The 21,233-nt window shown below is 44.6% G+C and overlaps 1 protein-coding gene across 16 annotated transcripts in view; it reads right to left on the bottom strand.

Annotated features, from left to right (window-relative positions):
- ASPH (aspartate beta-hydroxylase) overlaps positions 1-21,233 on the bottom strand; it is a 201,194-nt gene that overhangs the window by 30,887 nt on the left and 149,074 nt on the right. For all 16 annotated transcript variants that reach the window (XM_075125190.1, XM_075125174.1, XM_075125184.1 and 13 more), the window contains 3 exons: positions 11,636-11,772; positions 2,777-2,875; positions 898-987 (listed from right to left, as the gene is read on the bottom strand). In XM_075125190.1, the coding sequence (XP_074981291.1) occupies positions 898-987; positions 2,777-2,875; positions 11,636-11,772 (326 nt within the window). The remainder of the gene's footprint in view (positions 1-897; positions 988-2,776; positions 2,876-11,635; positions 11,773-21,233) is intronic.

Below are 21,233 nucleotides of genomic sequence, written 5' to 3'. Positions count from 1 at the left end.
CCTCTGAAATATTTTTTGTATCACTGATAAACAACACACAAATAGAAAACTTCTTGTTTTCAGCTGTCCATATTCCTTATCAAAGAAACTTTTTTATTTTCCTGTCAATATTAGGATTCATAGTTTAAAAAATACCCAGGTCTTCTGATTTCCCCACAAAAGAAGTAGGGCTAATCCACATGTGTAACTTTGAATATACTAAATTCAATAAATCAGAAGCTCTCTTGGTTTCCATCATATTTTGTGCGCATTATGTCCTGAAGAAAAATCCTCAATATTTAAACAAGGATCCTATTTTACTGATCTGCCTGCTAATTTAACACATGAATGATTACAGGAAACCAATGCACTGGTTCCAAGTCCTGCACTACTTATATGTCTGTTGCAGTGAGAGTCCTACTCCCATTGTTGAGGTCGAAGGGAGTTTGTTACTTTGAACCTGTGAGCAAACATGCACACATACTATATTCATCTATTTTTGTCCCTGGGGGAAAAGTTCCTGTAGTCCAGAGTTGGTTCTACCTTCAGTGGTAGCAGCATATCTTTTAGTCAAACACAGACTTATTAGTCAAAAATTTCACTCATTGAATCTGTGAATTCCTCTGGCTGCCCTGCCTACTCCTTGATTTGCACTGGTTATCTTTCTGTGCCCTTCCCTTCCGCTCCGGTGGATCAGGATTTAACAATGGGTTGCTGTGCACCCACACTTCAGGCAGACTTTCTGCTGCTGATGTCTTACAGTCTGAGCACCACCACACTCTAGGCTGTTAAACCAATGGGACTATTCACGTTCCCAATGTTACGACCATGCTTAGGTGCTTTTCTGGATTGGAAAAAGAGCGCTCAGCACCTTGCAGGACTGCATTTTTTAGAATAAGGGATATGTAAGACTCGTACCTCTTTGCTTCCAACTCTCTGCAGGGCATCACCTAAATGAAAATAAAAGCGTCCATCATCAGTGCCAGGGTCACCAGACTCTAGGCCTTCCTAGAGAAAGAAATAAAAAGAAACACCAGTAAAACTGAGTTAATTTAGCTGTTACAGTAAGGTGTCCATTCAATCCAAGAAATAGACATGTAAAATATCACTAAATAAATATATACTAGTAAAATTATTTGTTATCCTGGAATTTAGGTTCATAGAATCATAGAAGAATCATGGAAGATTAGGGTTGGAAGAGACCTCAGGAGGTCATCTAGTCCAACCCCCTGCTCAAAGCAGGACCAACCCCAACTAAAGCACCCAGCCAGGGCTTTGTCAAGCTGGGCTTTAAAAACCTTTAAGGATGGAGATTCCACCACTCCTCTAGGTAACCCATTCCAGTGCTTCCCCACCCTCCTAGTGAAATAGTTTTTCCTAATATCCAAACTAGACATCCCCAACTGCAACTTGAGACCACCGCTTCTTCTGTCATCTGCCACTACTGAGAACAGCTTAGCTCCATCCTCTTTGGAAACCCCCTTCAGGTAGTTGAAAGCTGCTATCAAATCCCCCATCACTGTTCTCTTCTGCAAACTAAATAAGCTCAGTTCCCTCAGACTCTTCTCGTAAGCCATGTGCTCCAGCCCCCTGATCATTTTTGTTGCCCTCCGCTGGACTCTCTCCAATTTGTCCACATCCTTTCTGTAATGGGGGGCCCAAAACTGGATGCAATACTCCAGATATGGCCTCACCAGTGCCAAATAGAGGGGAATAATCACTTCCCTCGATCTGTTGGCAATGTTCCTACTAATGCAGTCCAATATGCCATTAGCCTTCTTGGCAACAAGGGCACACTGCTGACTCATATCCAGCTTCTCGTTCATTGTAATCCCCAGGGTCTTTTCTGCAGAACTGCCACTTCGCCAGTCAGTCCCCAGCCTGTAGCGGTGCATGGGATTCTTCTGTCCTAAGTGCAGGACTCTGCACTTGTCCTGGTTGAACCTCATCAGATTTCTTTTGGCCCAATCCTCCAATTTGTCTAGGTCACTCTGGACCCTATCCCTACCCTCCAGTGTATCTACCTCTCCCCGCAGCTTAGTGTCATCTGTGAACTTGCTGAGGGTGTAATCCATCCCATCATCCAGATCATTAAATGAAGATGTTGAACAAAACCGCTTGATACTGGCTGCCAACTAGACATTGAGCCATTGATCGCTACCCATTGAGGTTGAATGAATAACACTTACTTCAGTCAAAAAAAATCTTAGAAACACTGTGGTTTTTTCAACTGCATCTTCCTTCACAGCCCTCCCCCACAAAAGGTTTTTTGTTTTTTTTTAGGAAGCCTGGAAATTCCAAGACAGGGTTTCACTTTACAAACTTTCCTCCCAAACATTCAAAAGTATGCAGATGAATAATTTGGATTACTCAAGCAGCTTAAGGTTGGCCCCATACTGCCAATCTCAAAACAATCAGAAACTCAAACCTGTCCATCACATAAGATCATTCATTAGTGACCAAGGAAACATTAATACTTTATGCTTGAATCTTGGATATATAAAGGTGTCTCACTTTACAGATCTGTGCAGTTATGAATATATTCTGGGGTAGTATAAATAGTTATTTATAACTATTGTGCTTATAGCTAAACCCGTGTTATCACAATTCCCCCTCCCCCTTTTCTACCATTTTTCTACCAGTAAAATGTATTTTTCATGAAAGAAAGAAAGAAAGAAAGAAAGAAAGAAAGAAAGAAAGAAAGAAAGAAAGAAAGAAAGAAAGAAAGAAAGAAAGAAAGAAAGAAAGAAAGAAAGAAAGAAAGAAAGAAAATAAATGACTAATACGGGAATTCCACCTTCAAATATGGAATGCTCTCTACTATCTTGTTTTCTGCCTTGAGGATGAAGCCATAATGTACTTTAGCGAAGCCATCATTTGGAGCCAGACTCAGGACCTGTTTTAAAGCAAATAAATAATGATTACATATTCATTTATGCATTTCTTTTCAAAATTAATTTAGATTGCTCAGAATGTGACAGACCAACAATCGTGTTAGGATTTTGTGGTTTAAACAAACACTATCATCTGCTAACAACTCTCTAAGAATCACTTGACTTGGTCAGGTTTTTCCAGGCTCCTTCATGACATTTTGGTATCTCACTACAATAATTTATGTGTACAGTAAAACAGCGTCAAGCACATCTTTATAGTTAGAAATCACAAGCTGCACAAATTAACATTATCTGCACGTATCTTAGCAGTTCAGCTACATTTCTTTATTTTCTTTTCCTCCCCCTCATGTCTCATAGAGCATGTCGTCACTGCAGAATTAACTTGAGTAATCTACACTCAAGTTAATTCTCTTGAGTTAGCCTTGTTCAAGTGCGAGTGGCCACATTGTAAAATAACTTTTCAGCTACGATGACCACACTGCACTCACTCGTGTGTGGTGTGAAGACTTCTAGGGGCATATCCCATGGTTCTCTGCACTGCAGCAAACAGAGCTGCTCTATGAATTTTTTCCTAGTGAGTTGTGGGATAACTTATTTGTCCTTTCCTTGGCACACAGAGGGAATTACATCACTCAAGTGGAGCTAGCCTGTGTCCTCACTGCAGCATGGCTGTGTTACCATGTGACTGACAAGCTGTGCAAACTCAAGCTATAGCCTATAACGCCTGACAGGCTAGCCCACTTGAGTTGAAAGAACCACCACATTCAAGTTAAAGGGTTTTTGTGTGTGGATGAACTTGAGTTGGGGGCAATGCTCAAGTCTGCAGTGAAGACAAGCCCACAGACAATAGAGAAGTGAGATGTTACTTGGGATAGATTGAAGTGGCTTGGAGAATAGGCTTAGAGAGGATATTTGTGACCGAGGGACCTCTTGGTGTCCGCTGACAGAGGGCACTGGGGTGCACAGAGGTTACAGGGATCTTTGGGTCTGGTATCTACATAGTAGTTCATCGAAGCATGTCATATAAGGTATGTATAAAAGTCTGTCATACTGGTCCTCAATCATTGTAAAATGTGTATACAGAGAATATGTAAGGAGTTATGTTTATATACTGAAACTTATGTTCTTCAGGTCTGTGGCTTAGGGCAAAAAAGTTAAGAAAAGTTTCTTTCAGGCAAGAACCTTTATCTGTCCGTCTATATGCAAACTGAGTATCGTATGGTTCCCAATGGACACACATTACCGTCTCAGCAAAATGTTAATCAAGTGATCGTAAAGTCTCCAGGGGAGGCCCTAGACAGGAAAACACAAGCGGTAGGGGTTATCCTGTCACAAGTGCGGACAATGGATTTTTCAACTATAACTGTAGAGACAAAGAAAGTATAAATCTTTCCACTGAGGAGGCAAGAGTACAGCGTGGTTGTTTCATGAACGGAAGATCACAGCCAAGCCTTACTGCAGTATGCTGGAAGAGCTTTTGCTCTTGACATGGCAATATTTTATTAGTTAAGTGTAGGCTTTAGTATGCATGTTATGATTTGATTTCAAATGTAGCCCTTTGTTTCCAGTACTTCTGCTTGCTATCATTTGACTCTCTGGTCTTTGTTCAATAAACTTATACTTGCTTTCTCTATAAACAAATTTAAGTGCTATATGTTAGGCAGAGCTGAGTTCTATGGTGTAACTGGCAAACCGTGGGTACCGTTCCTTTGAGAACAGGCCCTCTGGGAATTCTGTGAGTGCCCAGTGGATCAGGGCTGGACATTCCAGAGAGATGCTGGAGACTGCTTGGAAGACTCAGGAGTTGGAAAGTGCCTATCATTAACCTGTAACGAGACAGCAGGGCCTGTGGAAGTCTAGAGAGTACTGTAAATGTTGCCAGAGGCTGGTGGTGTTTGGGAGCTGACCCACAGACAAGGCTTCCTCTGGCTAAGGGCAGGTGGTCACAGTATTGTATGCATCTTCTCATCCCTGTAGAATGGGAGTGTTTTAAGCAAAGGGTGAAGTATGAAGAAGGTGGGTCTAAGCTCCAATACCCTCAAACTACACTCACCACTTTCACCCTTCTCTATTTTTTTGAGACTAATTATGTGTTTACTTTAGTGTCATGTGTGGTAATATATGATATCAATTACGTTCTTAAGTCTGTCTTTTGTTACAACTTCTACAACTTCCATTATTTTAAAGAGTGAGAGGAATGGGCATGGACACCGGGACAGATCCTCAGCTTAATCAGCAGAGCTCCGTGGATATCAATGGAGCTATGCCAATTTACACCAGCTGAGGATCTAGCAGAGTGACCAAATCTGGGGGCCTGTATACACACCAGGGGCTACAGCAGCACAGTTGCTGTTCTAGCACCGTAGCCTAGGCGTTCCCTGCATCGAGGGAAGGGGGTTTTCCACTGATGTAGGTAATCCACCTCCTCACATGGCAGTAGCTATGTGGATGGAAAAATTCTTCAATCGACCTAGCCATGTCAACACTGGGAGTTGGGCTGGCTTAACTATGGCACTCAGGGACATAGATGATGACTCCGTGGGAGCTCTGGGGCTGGAGCACCCACAGAAAAAAAAATAGTGGGTGCTTAGCACCCACCTGCCAGTCAGCTGTTCTGCAGTGGGCAGGGTGTGCTCAGGGGAGGGGGCAGAGAGGGGGCAGGGCCTTGGGGTGGAGCACCCACCCGGAAAAATGAAAGTCAGTGCCTGTGCTCAGAGAAGTAAATTTTTCATACCCTGAGCAATGTGGCTAGGTTGATCTAAATTTTAAGTGTAGACCAGGGCTAAGGCAATAGCAAAGCCTTCCATATTTTAAAAATGCAGTTATAGAACTACAGTACAAAAACATTCCTGAAACTACTAGTTATGTCAGTCCTTAGCAATGCACATACATGTTTCACCCATATACTCCTGTGTCTTTTCCAGTAATTGTCTCACAACACACAATCCTGCCTCTTAAAAACATCTTTGGGCAAGTACCTTCTCTTCTTTCCTTTGGATTAGATTCTGTGCTCTTTTACACCTCATATAATTATTTTTTATCTGTGCCCTCTAGTTTGGCAGTAGACAAAGTAGACAAAAAGTAGAAAAAAATCTACATTCAGGACCACTCCAGGAGAGTGATCCAATAAAAATCAGCAGAAAGTACACTTGAAGCATTTATTGTAAATTATATTAACCTGTTGCTATTGTTGCATACAATATTAATTATGCTTAGAAAGAAGTTATGCTAAATTGCTCCTCAGGGGCTATTCAGAATAATAACCAATCAGTGGCACAAAGGGGCAGACAGAATTTGCCTTCAGATCACTTGCTCTGTAAGTGAGGAATTCCTTGAAGAGTGTTAAATCATGATCTGTAGACCTTTGAAAACAAACAAATCTGTGACTCCTCCAAAGATTGCTTTTAATGCACTCTTCCTGAATTCCTAAATATAACATTCAAAGGAAGGGGGGGAAAATTGAAATCCTATTTCTTAACATTCCCTTCCAGCAGTGGTACGGGGACAGCCTGATAAAATAGGGCATATTTCCCATCAGATTAAAGTCTAGTTATAGACATAAAAGTCTTTTAATTCAAGGTATGATGTTTAGGTTCATCATCTTTGAAGTGAAAAGAAAGGACATGTTGCACATAAGCCGATCACCTCTGAAATCAAAACCTGACTGTACATGCCACTTCTTATGGAAAACTTTGAAAAACTGATTTTAAAACAGTGCTGCTTATCTCATTTTCTGAATCCAACTCCGCTGTTACAAAGATGATTCAACTTCAGTGGCAAATAAGCAGAGAAGAGGGAAAATGGAAATCTGCCAAGACTCAAATTCAGATTACTTTATTTTCTTTGCAACAGCTAATGACATGACTACCACCTAATATTTGCAAAGAGCAGCATTCATTTTCTTAGGGGATGTCATTCATTGTTGCAAGAAAACACCTACAGCCCTAAAATCAGGTCACTGCTTGAAGTAAGAAATGATTTTCAGCAATATTCTTTTAAAATGTAGCTATTTAGAATTACATCAGTATATTCCATTACTGATTTAGGATTTTAGGACTTGATCCTCTGTAGTGATGAGTGCCTCTTTGTGACTCCAAGTGAAATCTTGTGACCTTTTTTAACAAGCTCTAACACCTACACTGTTTGCAACATGCCATTGAAATTCAGAAGGAAGTCTCTAGTCCAAGGTCCGTCATGTCTTTTCACTGTTCCATGATATTCTGTGCAGATTTGGCTGAGATACCAACTATTAAAAATTGCCATTTTTTTCATCTCACTTACGTTCTGTAGGAAAACGTTGGCAGCATGCCAAAATAATAACGGAACATTAACCTTCTAAGGCAGGGTTTATATAAGATGCCAAAGCAGCAGCCACAGCAAACACTGTGCTGAGAACACCTGGAAGGTGGGGACTGGAACTGGTCTCCTTGCTCCGACCACACCCTTCCCTAAACATGACATCCAGCTCCAGCAGCTCATCGATCCTCTGGGGGCACCACATGGGGAAGGAGCTCCCTTTACCTCCCAGGAGAGTGGGGGAGACAGAGCTGTGCAAGGTAGAGCAACAATTTTATTTGCTACAGTAGCAACTGACTACCCTGTGGACCCAGCACAATGCACCAACAGCTTAGCCTATTCCTCACTTTGGAGAACAGCCTTCTCCTGCACTGGCCAACCTAGTTAATCCTGTAGCTCGGGTGGTCCAACAAGAGCACCAGCATCTTCAGGGGAAGGACAGGGCCTCCCCTCACTCAGCAGGGAACAGCCTCACGCAGCCTGAGCTCTGGAAGCTTCTGACCTGCCAGACCAGATGAAACTCCACACATGGTGGGAGGGGTTTCCTGCTTTCTCTGCCATGTGGCTAGGGAAACCGTCCCAGATGGGTGGAGCTTCTACCAGGATATTCAACTAAAGTGTGAAACAGGTAAGCAGCATCAATCCTAGTGAACAAAACACCACATAAAATACATGATTAAATTGGCACTTGTGTTGGCAGTCTGAGCAAAGACGACAAGGTTTGAAAGGTCAGAGATTGAACCACTCTATCACATCCCTAATGCCCTACCAAATTCATGGTCCATTTTGATCGATTTCTTGGCCAAATGTGGTCAATTTCACATTTTCAGATGTTAACATTTGAAATTTCATGATGTTGTAACTGCAGGGGTCCCAACCCAAAAGGAGGTGGGATGGGGGGGGGGGCAAAGCTGTTGTAGGGGGGTTGCAGGATTGCCACCCTCACTTCTGCACTGCCTTCATAGCTGGGCTCTGAAGACAATACCTGTGGAGCTTCCTGCAGCCGGGGGAGGTTCACAGAGGTCAGTCTGATCTCCCCCGTGCTACTGGGAGTGCCTCAGCCAGGGGTTCCTAGACGCAGCCAGGCTGAGGAGAGACAGGACTTCCTTTTCCCCTACACGGCCGGGGGAGGGATCAGACCCACCTCTAGGGGCTTCCTGCAGCCGGAGGAGGTACCCAGAGATAAAGGTGGGTCTGATTTCCTCCCGAGAGTAGCTGTGCAAGAAAAGAGGAAGTCCCATCCCTCCAGAACCCAGCTGATTAGCAGCTGGAGCCCGATGAACAGTAGATGCCCCAGCTACGGCACCCCCAGCCCTGCCCATCCTCCTTCCCTCCAATAGCTAGATTTCACGGGGGAAGTCTGATTTCACTGTCCGTGAAGTGTTTTTCACGGCCGTGAATTTGGTAGGGCCTACACATCCATCTCTCCAGAACAGGGCTGAGGCACATTGGCAGAGCAAAGTAAGGGGTCTGTGCTATGTTCTGTCCTATAGATAATTAAAAGTCACCTCTCATCATGAGTGTTAGATTCCTATGTACATTAGTATATAAATACACACACAGCTGGTTACCCTAAGATATAAGGAGCCAATTTATGTTAATCATGTGAAAAAGTTTCACCTGAACTTTACTAGTCTATAAAGAAGAGCTCAGAGCTCCGGTACGAAACTGCAGAAAAACCTGAGTGTCTCTGGATTAAGTTTAGAAGTGTGTGCAACAAGAGTGATGTAGTGGTGGGAGTCTGCTATAGACCACCAGACCAGGGGGATGAGGTAGATGAGGCTTTCTTCCGGCAGCTCACGGAAGCTACTGGATCGCATGCCCTGATTCTCATGGGTGACTTTAATTTTCCTGATATCTGCTGGGAGAGCAATACAGCGGTGCATAGACAATCCAGGAAGTTTTTGGAAAGCGTAGGGGACAATTTCCTGGTGCAAGTGCTCGAGGAGCCAACTAGGGGGGGCGCTTTTCTTGACCTGCTGCTCACAAACCGGGTAGAATTAGTGGGGGAAGCAAAAGTGGATGGGAATCTGGGGGGCAGTGACCATGAGTTGGTTGAGTTCAGGATCCTGACACAGGGAAGAAAGGTAAGCAGCACGATACGGACCCTGGACTTCAGGAAAGCAGACTTCGACTCCCTCAGGGAACGGATGGCCAGGATCCCCTGGGGGACTAACTTGAAGGGGAAAGGAGTCCAGGAGAGCTGGCTGTATTTCAAGGAATCCCTGTTGAGGTTACAGGGACAAACCATCCCGATGAGTCGAAAGAATAGTAAATATGGCAGGCGACTAGCTTGGCTTAATGGTGAAATCTTAGCGGATCTTAAACATAAAAAAGAAGCTTACAAGAAGTGGAAGGTTGGACATATGACCAGGGAAGAGTATAAAAATATTGCTAGGGCATGTAGGAATGTTATCAGGAGGGCCAAATCGCACCTGGAGCTGCAGCTAGCCAGAGATGTCAAGAGTAACAAGAAGGGTTTCTTCAGGTATGTTGGCAACAAGAAGAAAGCCAAGGAATGTGTGGGCCCCTTACTGAATGAGGGAGGCAAACTAGTGACAGAGGATGTGGAAAAAGCTAATGTACTCAATGGTTTTTTTGCCTCTGTTTTCACTAACAAGGTCAGCTCCCAGACTGCTACGCTGGGCATCACAAAATGGGGAAGAGATGGCCAGCCCTCTGTGGAGATAGAGGTGGTTAGGGACTTTTTAGAAAAGCTGGACGTGCACAAGTCCATGGGGCCGGACGAGTTGCATCCGAGAGTGCTGAAGGAACTGGCGGCTGTGATTGCAGAGCCATTGGCCATTATCTTTGAAAACTCGTGGCGAACCGGGGAAGTCCCGGATGACTGGAAAAAGGCTAATGTAGTGCCAATCTTTAAAAAAGGGAAGAAGGAGGATCCTGGGAACTACAGGCCAGTCAGCCTCACTTCAGTCCCTGGAAAAATCATGGAGCAGGTCCTCAAAGAATCAATCCTGAAGCACTTGCATGAGAGGAAAGTGATCAGGAACAGCCAGCATGGATTCACCAAGGGAAGGTCATGCCTGACTAATCTAATCGCCTTCTATGATGAGATTACTGGTTCTGTGGATGAAGGGAAAGCAGTGGATGTATTGTTTCTTGACTTTAGCAAAGCTTTTGACACGGTCTCCCACAGTATTCTTGTCAGCAAGTTAAGGAAGTATGGGCTGGATGAATGCACTACAAGGTGGGTAGAAAGCTGGCTAGATTGTCGGGCTCAACGGGTAGTGATCAATGGCTCCATGTCTAGTTGGCAGCCGGTATCAAGTGGTGTGCCCCAAGGGTCGGTCCTGGGGCCGGTTTTGTTCAATATCTTCATAAATGATCTGGAGGATGGTGTGGATTGCACTCTCAGCAAATTTGCGGATGATACTAAACTGGGAGGAGTGGTAGATACGCTGGAGGGGAGGGATAGGATACAGAAGGACCTAGACAAATTGGAGGATTGGGCCAAAAGAAATCTGATGAGGTTCAATAAGGATAAGTGCAGGGTCCTGCACTTAGGACGGAAGAACCCAATGCACAGCTACAGACTAGGGACCGAATGGCTAGGCAGCAGTTCTGCGGAAAAGGACCTAGGGGTGACAGTGGACGAGAAGCTGGATATGAGTCAGCAGTGTGCCCTTGTTGCCAAGAAGGCCAATGGCATTTTGGGATGTATAAGTAGGGGCATAGCGAGCAGATCGAGGGACGTGATCGTTCCCCTCTATTCGACATTGGTGAGGCCTCATCTGGAGTACTGTGTCCAGTTTTGGGCCCCACACTTCAAGAAGGATGTGGATAAATTGGAGAGAGTCCAGCGAAGGGCAACAAAAATGATTAGGGGTCTGGAACATATGAGTTATGAGGAGAGGCTGAGGGAGCTGGGATTGTTTAGCCTGCAGAAGAGAAGAATGAGGGGGGATTTGATAGCTGTTTTCAACTACCTGAAAGGGGGTTCCAAAGAGGATGGCTCTAGACTGTTCTCAATGGTATCAGATGACAGAACGAGGAGTAATGGTCTCAAGTTACAGTGGGGGAGGTTTAGATTGGATATTAGGAAAAACTTTTTCACTATGAGGGTGGTGAAACACTGGAATGCGTTACCTAGGGAGGTGGTAGAATCTCCTTCCTTAGAGGTTTTTAAGGTCAGGCTTGACAAAGCCCTGGCTGGGATGATTTAACTGGGAATTGGTCCTGCTTTGAGCAGGGGGTTGGACTAGATGACCTTCTGGGGTCCCTTCCAACCCTTATATTCTATGATTCTATGATTCTAAGAGGAATATTTGATTAACCAATTTAAAATCAACTATTCATGAGAAAAGTGTTATTTATGTTAACCCGTAAGAGCCATACATATACATGATTTGTTTCACAAAGCATTAAGGGAGTTAGTAAGCAAAATTTTGAATAAATATATTAACAATGTATTTTTTTTTCTCAATTGATATGAAATGGAAGCTCACCTCCTCATAAACTTTCTTGGCATTACTGTTATCTCCTATTAAGAGGTAACCCACTCCAAGATCATTCTTCAATGAGATATCATTGGGAAACAGATGAACTAGTTTCTGAAGAGTAACCAGAGAACCTCTCATGTGACCTAATTTGATTGAACAAAAGTGAATTATAACAATTGTAACAAGAAATAAATGCTGATCAAAGAATTGTGTCCCCATCTTTCATTAACGATCACAGATCATAGATCATAGATCTTCATTACATATGAATACATTTAATTAGCCCATTCTCACCTTACAAGCAATACCTAAGAAATCTCCGATGGTACTGTACATATCTTCCAGGGTTATGGGAACCTCTAGTGGACAATTCTATGTATGGCAGTAATAGTAAAAATACTTTACACTTTTGTAGCTATTCTTCTTCTGCAGATCTCAAAATGCTCCACGAAGTCAGGAAAGCACTTTAACTTCAAGTTTTGGCCCTGATAAATCAAATCATTTAAGCATGTTCTTAACTAAGCATGTGAATAGTTTCGTTGAAATCAATTGTCTCACATGCTTAAAATTAAGTATGTGCTTCACTATTTTCCTGCACTGGGATCTTCCTGAAGAACAGAAAAGTTAAGAGCAAGTCAATCCTGAAAACTGATCCATCTGGATGGACTCTTATGCCTATTAAATCAGTCTGACTTTGTATATGTTTAGGGGTCAGTTTTGATCATCACAGGACTGGGACCTAAATTTTCAAAAGTGCCCTCTAGTTTGGCAGCTTCAGTTTTTAGTTTTCTACAGTGTGAACCCACAAGTCCAGCTGAAATCAGTGGGAGATACTGGTGCTGCCATCTCTGAATGTCAGGCCATTTGAGTCTAAAGTTAAGCAACTTAAAAACTGAGGCACTCAACATTTATTTTTCAAAATGTGTGCATAAGGGATTCCTTTCAAATCATGTTGCATCAGTGCCAGTGTGACTGAGCCTCGGTCTCCTGACTCCCAGATCTTCACTCATTCCACTAGACCACATCTTCTCTCTAGTGAAGGAGTACTTGTGGCACCTTAGAGACTAACCAATTTATTTGAGCATGAGCTTTCGTGAGCTACAGCTCACTTCATCTGTAGCTCACGAAAGCTCATGCTCAGATAAATTGGTTAGTCTCTAAGGTGCCACAAGTACTCCTTTTCTTTTTGCGAATACAGACTAACACGGCTGTTACTCTGAAACTTCTCTCTAGTATAATACTTGTGGGGTGAGGGGGCATAAATAGGTTGAATCCCACAATCCTATGGGAGCTTGAGCTTAGAATTTCTCTCTTTATTTTTTTAAAAAGTCAAAATTCCAAAACTCCCCAGATTTTTTTTAGGGAAGGGATTTTAAATAGGGCTGTCAAATGGTTAAAAATATTTATTGTGCTGTTAACCAATAATAGCATACCATGTATTTAAATATTTTTGGATGTTTTGCACATTTTCAAATATATTGATTTCAAATTCAACACAGAATACAGAGTGTACAGTGCTCACTTTATATTAATTTTTAGAATAAATATTTGCACTGTAAAAATAAAATAGTATTTTTCAATTCACCTAATACAAGGACTGTAGTGCAATCTCTTTATCATAAAAGTTGAATTTAAAAGTGTAGAATTATGCACAAAAGAACCTGCATTCAAAAATAAAACAATGTCAAACTTTGCAAAAAGAAAAGGAGTACTTGTAGCACCTTAGAGACTAACCAATTTATTCGAGCATGAGCTTTCGTGAGCTACAGCTCACTTCATCGGATGCATACCGTGGAAACTGCAGAAGACATTATATACACACAGAGACCATAAAACAATACCTCCTCCCACCCCACTGTCCTGCTGGTAATAGCTTATCTAAAGTGATCATCAAGTTGGGCCATTTCCAGCACAAATCCAGGTTTTCTCACCCTCCGCCCCCCTCCAAAAACCACACACACAAACTCACTCTCCTGCTGGTAATAGCTTATCCAAAGTGACCACTCTCCCTACAATGTGCATGATAATCAAGGTGGGCCATTTCCAGTACAAATCCAGGTTTTCTCACCCCCCCCACCCCAGGAAATGGCCCACTTTGATTACCATACACATCGTGAAGAGAGTGGTCACCCTGGACGGGCCACCACCAGCAGGAGAGTGAGCCTGCCCGTGGGGGGGCGGAGGGTGAGAAAACCTGGACCTGCGCTGGAAATGGCCCAACCCGATGACCACTCCAGATAAGCCACCACCATCAGGAGAGCGAGCCTGCGTGTGCATGGAGGTGGGGGGGCGAGAGAACCCGGACCCGTGCTGGAAATGGCCCACCCTGATCACCATGCACTTCGCAGGGAGAGTGGCCACCCCGGACAAGCCACCAACAGCAGGAGAGTGAGTCCGTGCGTGCGGTCCCTGGAGGGGGGCGAGGGAGCGAGAGAACCCGGACCTATGCAGGAAATGGCCCACCCAGACCACCACACACGTTGCGAAGAGAGTGGTCACCCCGGATGGGCCACCACCAGCAGGAGAGCAAGTCCGTGTGTGGGGGGGCGGAGGGCGAGAAAACCTGCATCCTTGCTGGAAATGGCCCAACCCGATGATCACTCCAGACAAGCCACCACCAGCAGGACAGTGGGGTGGGAGGAGGCACCGCCCCCTGGTCTCTGCGTGCACACAATGTCCTCCGCAGCCTCCACGGCACGCATCCGACGAAGTGAGCTGCAGCCCATGAAAGCCCATGCCAAAATAAACTGGCCAGTCTCCAAGGCGCCACAAGCACTCCCCCTCCCCCGGCGAACACAGACCAACACGGCTGTCACTCCGAAACCTGTGTGTGGCGCGCTTCCCTCCTCACAGTATTTGTGCCTCCTGCTCCAGATCTGACGACAACTTTACAGGTTTCAGAGTAGCAGCTGCGCTAGTCTGCATCCGCAAAAAGAAAAGGAGCCCCCGTGGCACCCCAGAGACCAACCAATCCATCCGAGCACGAGCCCTCGCGAGCCACAGCCCACCCCATCGGATGCACACCGTGGAAACTGCAGAAGACACCATGCACACACAGAGACCACGAAACAACACCTTCCCACACCCCACTGTCCCGCTGGCAACAGCCTATCCAAAGTGACCACCAAGCTGGGCCACCTCCAGAACAAATCCAGGTCCTCTCAGCCCCCCACCCCCATACACACACAAACTCACTCTCCCGCTGGCTACAGCCCATCCAAAGCGACCACTCTCCCCACAATGTGCATGGTAATCAAGGTGGGCCATTTCCAGCACAAATCCAGGCTCTCTCACACCCCCCCCTTTTCCGGGGACACACATACACACACAAACTCATTCTCCTGCTGGCAATAGCTCATCCAAACTGACCACTCTCCAAGTTTAAATCCAAGTTTAACCAGAATGTCTGGGGGGGGGGGTAGGAAAAAACAAGGGGAAATAGGCTACCTTGCATAATGACTTAGCCACTCCCAGTCTCTGTTTAAGCCTAAATTAATAGTATCCAATTTGCAAATGAATTCCAATTCATCAGTTTCTTGCTGGAGTCTGGATTTGAAGTTTTTTTGTTTTAAGATAGTGACCTTCATGTCTGTGATTGCATGACCAGAGAGATTGAAGTGTTCTCCGACTGGTTTATGAATGTTATAATTCTTGACATCTAATTTGTGTCCATTTATTCTTTTACGTAGAGACTGTCCAGTTTGACCAATGTAAATGGCAGAGGGGCATTGCTGGCACATGATGGCATATATCACATTGGTGGATGTGCAGGTGAACGAGCCTCTGATAGTGTGGCTGATGTTATTAGGCCCTGTGATGGTGTCCCCTGAATAGATATGTGGGCACAGTTGGCAACGGGCTTTGTTGCAAGGATAAGTTCCTGGGTTAGTGGTTCTGTTGTGTGGTATGTGGTTGTTGGTGAGTATTTGCTTCAGGTTGCGGGGCTGTCTGTAGGCAAGGACTGGCCTGTCTCCCAAGATTTGTGAGAGTGTTGGGTCATCCTTCAGGATAGGTTGTAGATCCTTAATAATGCGTTGGAGAGGTTTTAGTTGGGGGCTGAAGGTGACGGCTAGTGGTGTTCTGTTATTTTCTTTGTTAGGCCTGTCCTGTAGTAGGTGACTTCTGGGAACTCTTCTGGCTCTATCAATCTGTTTCTTCACTTCCGCAGGTGGGTATTGTAGTTGTAAGAAAGCTTGACAGAGATCTTGTAGGTGTTTGTCTCTGTCTGAGGGGTTGGAGCAAATGCAGTTGTATTGCAGAGCTTGGCTGTAGACGATGGATTGTGTGGTGTGGTCAGGGTGAAAGCTGGAGGCATGTAGGTAGGAATAGTGGTCAGTAGGTTTCCGGTATAGGGTGGTGTTTATGTGACCATTGTTTATTAGCACTGTAGTGTCCAGGAAGTGGATCTCTTGTGTGGACTGGACCAGGCTGAGGTTGATGGTGGGATGGAAATTGTTGAAATCATGGTGGAATTCCTCAAGGGCTTCTTTTCTATGGGTCCAGATGATGAAGATGTCATCAATATAGCGCAAGTAGAGTAGGGGCTTTAGGGGACGAGAGCTGAGGAAGCGTTGTTCTAAATCAGCCATAAAAATGTTGGCATACTGTGGGGCCATGCAGGTACCCATAGCAGTGCCGCTGATCTGAAGGTATACATTGTCCCCAAATGTAAAATAGTTATGGGTAAGGACAAAGTCACAAAGTTCAGCCACCAGGTTAGCCGTGACATTATTGGGGATAGTGTTCTTGACGGCTTGTAGTCCATCTTTGTGTGGAATGTTGGTGTAGAGGGCTTCTACATCCATAGTGGCCAGGATGGTGTTATCAGGAAGATCACCGATGGAAGTCAGTGGTGTCTCGAAGATAGCTGGGAGTGCTGGTAGCATAGGGCCTGAGGAGGGAGTCTACATAGCCAGACAATCCTGCTGTCAGGGTGCCAATGCCTGAGATGATGGGGCGCCCAGGATTTTCAGGTTTATGGATCTTGGGTAGTAGATAGAATAACCCAGGTCGGGGTTCTCTCGCCCCCCCACCCCCATGCACACGCAGGCTCGCTCTCCTGATGGTGGTGGCTTATCTGGAGTGGTCATCGGGTTGGGCCATTTCCAGCGCAGGTCCAGGTTTTCTCACCCTCCGCCCCCCCACGGGCAGGCTCACTCTCCTGCTGGTGGTGGCCCGTCCAGGGTGACCACTCTCTTCACGATGTGTATGGTAATCAAAGTGGGCCATTTCCTGGGGTGGGGGGGGTGAGAAAACCTGGATTTGTACTGGAAATGGCCCACCTTGATTATCATGCACATTGTAGGGAGAGTGGTCACTTTGGATAAGCTATTACCAGCAGGAGAGTGAGTTTGTGTGTGTGGTTTTTGGAGGGGGGTGAGGGAGTGAGAGAACCTGGATTTGTGCTGGAAATGGCCCAACTTGATGATCACTTTAGATAAGCTATTACCAGCAGGACAGTGGGGTGGGAGGAGGTATTGTTTCATGGTCTCTGTGTGTATATAATGTCTTCTGCAGTTTCCACAGTATGCATCCGATGAAGTGAGCTGTAGCTCACGAAAGCTCATGCTCAAATAAATTGGTTAGTCTCTAAGGTGCCACAAGTACTCCTTTTCTTTTTGCGAATACAGACTAACACGGCTGTTACTCTGAAAAATGTCAAACTTTAGCGCCTACAAGTCCCCTCAGTCCTATTTGTTGTTCAGCCAATTGCTCAGACAAACAAGTTTGGTTACATGTGCAGGAGATAATGCTGACTGTTTCTTGTTTACAATGTCACCTGAAAGTGAGAATAGGCGTTCACAAGGCACTGTTGTAGCTGGTGTTGCAAGATATTTACATGCCAGATGCGCTAAAGATTCATATGTCCCTTTGTACGGCCATCCTTAGGATTTATGGAGTCCTACGCAGTATTCTTAAACCGGCACCCCTACGCTCGATGGCAGCCCGAGCTCGCAGCCTGGTGGGAGAGGGTCAAGGCAGCAAAGGATACTGAGATGCCCGGCCTGCCTCACAGCAGTGGAGAGTCACAGTTCCCCACAGAGACCCCCATACCCTCTCCCTCACGCAGAACGCGTGGTGCCGACACATTCAGCTCTGTGAATACGGCTCCTGCCTAAGGAGACTGCAGTGCGCACTGGGTGTGCGGGAGCTGACCTGCTCTTACCTGCTGTCATGGGCAGTGGGTGAAGCTGTCGCTCGGGGAGGCTAGCTCCCCAGCCCACCTCTTCTGCCGGTGGCCCTGCCCATACTCCACCCCTGCTCTGCCTTAGGCCCTGCCCCCCACTTTGCCCAGGCCTCGCCCTCTCCCCACTGTCTCCCTCCTCCTTCCCTCCCCCACCCTGCTCAACCCCTTCCAGCCAAATCCCTGAACCCAAAAGAAGCAAATGACATTTGAAAAAAACACTCTTCTGCAATTTCTTTCTAAAGAAAATGGAGCATGTTTTCCACTGCATGCCAGAAGGTGAAGACTGAACACGCAGAAGGGACCTAATTAAAAACACTAAACCTGGAAATAAAAAATGTCAGTCACAGGTTTTTTGATATACACTGAAGTTTGTCAGAGATTTATTTGCAAAAACTATGTAGTAAGGGCAAGTCAGCTGTCCTGCTGAATACAACATTAAATATTAGGGAATACATGATACAGCTCTTCTCTGCTTTACATTTGTCTTAATCAGTATTTCTAAGCTGATTTTATATTTTTAATGTACTCTTAAGCCTTCATAAAGTAATCATTCCAGATTATTACATATTTAACTCACTGAAACAAAGACATTATTTTAAATTAATCAGTCACAGAGATTTAGTGTGTTCGTAACAATGTTCATTGCTTTTAGAAAAAGGGAACACTAATTTACTTTGTGTGATCTCCGTAACAATAGACATGTTTATGAAATTTCACCAAGAGTGAGTTTGTGTGTGTGGTTTTTGGAAGGGGGGGGTGAGAAAACCTGTATTTGTGCTGGAAATGGCCCACCTTGATTATCATACACATTGTAAAGAGAGTGGTCACTTTGGATGGGCTATTAGCAGCAGGAGAGTGGGGTGGGAGGAGGTATTGTTTCATGGTCTCTGTGTATATAATGTCTTCTGCAGTTTCCACAGTATGCATCCGATGAAGTGAGCTGTAGCTCACGAAAGCTTATGCTCAAATAAATTGGTTAGTCTCTAAGGTGCCACAAGCACTCCTTTTCTTTTTGCGAATACAGACTAACAGGCTGTTACTCTGAAACCTGTCTTCTGGAGGAAGACTCACCAGGCTGCAGCAGCAAACTGTGGGAGCCTGCAGGAAGGGTCAGAACAGGGATAGGAAGAGGTGGGAGGGTGGACACTAATATCTAGGTGTGCCCCAAATTTTACGGTGCCCTACGCAGCTGAGTATGCTGAGTATGCCTAAGGATGGCCCTGTCCCTTTGTGCTTCAACCACCATTCCAGAAGACATGTGTCCATGCTGATGACGGGTTCTGCTCAATAATGATCCAAAGTAGTGCAGACCAATGCATGTTCCTTTTCATCATCTGAGTCAGATGCCACCAGGAGAAGGTTGATTTTCCTTTTTGGTGGTTCAGGTTCTGTAGTTTCTGCATCAGAGTGTTGCTCTTTTAAGACTTCTGAAAACATGCTCCACACCTCGTCCTTCTCAGATTTTGGAAGGCACTTCAGATTCTTAAACCTTGGGTCGAGTGCCGTCCCTATCTTTAGAAATCTTACATTGGTAACTTCTTTGCGTTTTGTCAAATCTCCCCAAGGAGTTCAGTCACAAATTTAATTAACACATTATTTTTTAATGAGTGTCATCAGCATGGAAGGTTTCAGAGCTGCATCCGTGTTAGTCTGTATCCGCAAAAAGAAAAGGAGTACTTGGGGCACCTTAGAGACTAACAAATTAATTTGAGCATAAGCTTTCATGAGCTACAGCTCACTTCATCGGATGCATTCAGTGGAAAATACAGTGAGCAGATTTTATATACACAGAGAACATGAAACAATGGGTGTTACCATACACACTGTAACAAGAGTGATCAGGTAAAGTGAGCTATTACCAGCAGGAGAGAAAAAAAAACCTTTTGTAGTGATAATCAAGGTGGGCCATTTCCAGCTGTAGACAAGAATGTGTGAGGAACAGTGTGTGTGTGGGGGAAATAAACATGGGGAAATAGTTTTACTTTGTGTAATGACACAAACTCCCAGTCTTTATTCTAGGGGTGTGTCTGTGCCGATTTGTTCTTGTGCTTTTTCAGGGAGTTTCTTGAGCAGATGGTGTTGTTTCTTTTGGTAACTCTCAGTGGGATCAGAGGGTAATGGCTTGTAGAATGTGGTGTTAGAGAGCTGCCTAGCAGCCTCTTGTTCACATTCTGACCTATTCATGACGACAACAGCACCTCCTTTGTCAGCCTTTTTGATTATGATGTCCTAGTTGTTTCTGAAGCTATGGATGGCCTGAAGGACGACCCATCACTCTCACAGATCTTGGGAGACAGGCCAGTCCCTGCTTACAGACAGCCCCTCAACATGAAGCAAATACTCACCAGCAACCACACACCACACAACAAAAACACTAACCCAGGAACCTATCCTTGCAACAAAGCCTGTTGCCAACTGTGTCTACATATCTATTCAGGGGACACCATCATAGGGCCTAATCACATCAGCCACACTATCAGATGCTTGTTCACCTGCGCATCTACCAATGTGGTATATGCCATCATGTGCCAGCAATGCCCCTCTGCCATGTACATTGGCCAAAGCAGACAGTCTTTACATAAAAAAATAAATGGACACAAATCAGATGTCAAGAATTATAACATTCAAAAACCAGTCAGAGAATACTTCAATCTCTCTGGTCACTCGATTACAGACCTAAAAGTGGCAATTCTTCAACAAAAAAACTTCAAAAACAGACTCCAAAGAGAGACTGCTGAATTGGAATTAATTTGCAAACTGGACAGCATTAAATTAGGCTTGAATAAAGAAGGAAGTGGATGTGACATTACACAAAGTAAAACTATTTCCCCATGTTTATTCCCCCCCCCCCACCACTGTTCCTCACACGTTCTTGTCTACAGCTGGAAATGGCACACCTTGATTGTCACTACAAAAGGTTTTTTTTTCTCTCCTGCTGGTAATAGCTCACCTTACCTGATCACTCTCGTTACAGTGTGTATGATAACACCCATTGTTTCATGTTCTCTGTGTATATAAAATCTGCTCACTGTATTTTCCACTGCATGCATCCAATGAAGTGAGCTGTAGCTCACGAAAGCTTATGCTCAAATTAATTTGTCAGTCTCTAAGGTGCCACAAGTACTCCTTTTCTATCAGCATGGAAGTATGTCCTCTGGAATGGTGACTGAAGCATGAAGGGGCATACGAATGTTCAGCATATTTGGAACATAAAAGTCTTGCAATGCCGGCTACAAAAGTGTCAAGCGAATGCCTTTCTCACTTTCAGGTGACACTGTAAATAAAAAGAGGGCAGCATTATCTCCCATAAATGTAAACAAGCTTGTTTGTCTGAGTGATTGGCTGAACAAGAAATAGGACTGAATGGACTTGTAAGCTCTAAAGGTTTACATTATTTTGTATTTGAGTGCAGTTATT

This window comes from Caretta caretta, chromosome 2 (assembly GCF_965140235.1).
Source record: "Caretta caretta isolate rCarCar2 chromosome 2, rCarCar1.hap1, whole genome shotgun sequence".
NCBI lineage: Eukaryota > Metazoa > Chordata > Testudines > Cheloniidae > Caretta > Caretta caretta.
Note: the sequence above shows the minus strand (reverse complement) of the source record. Positions and strands in the feature narration are given on the sequence as shown.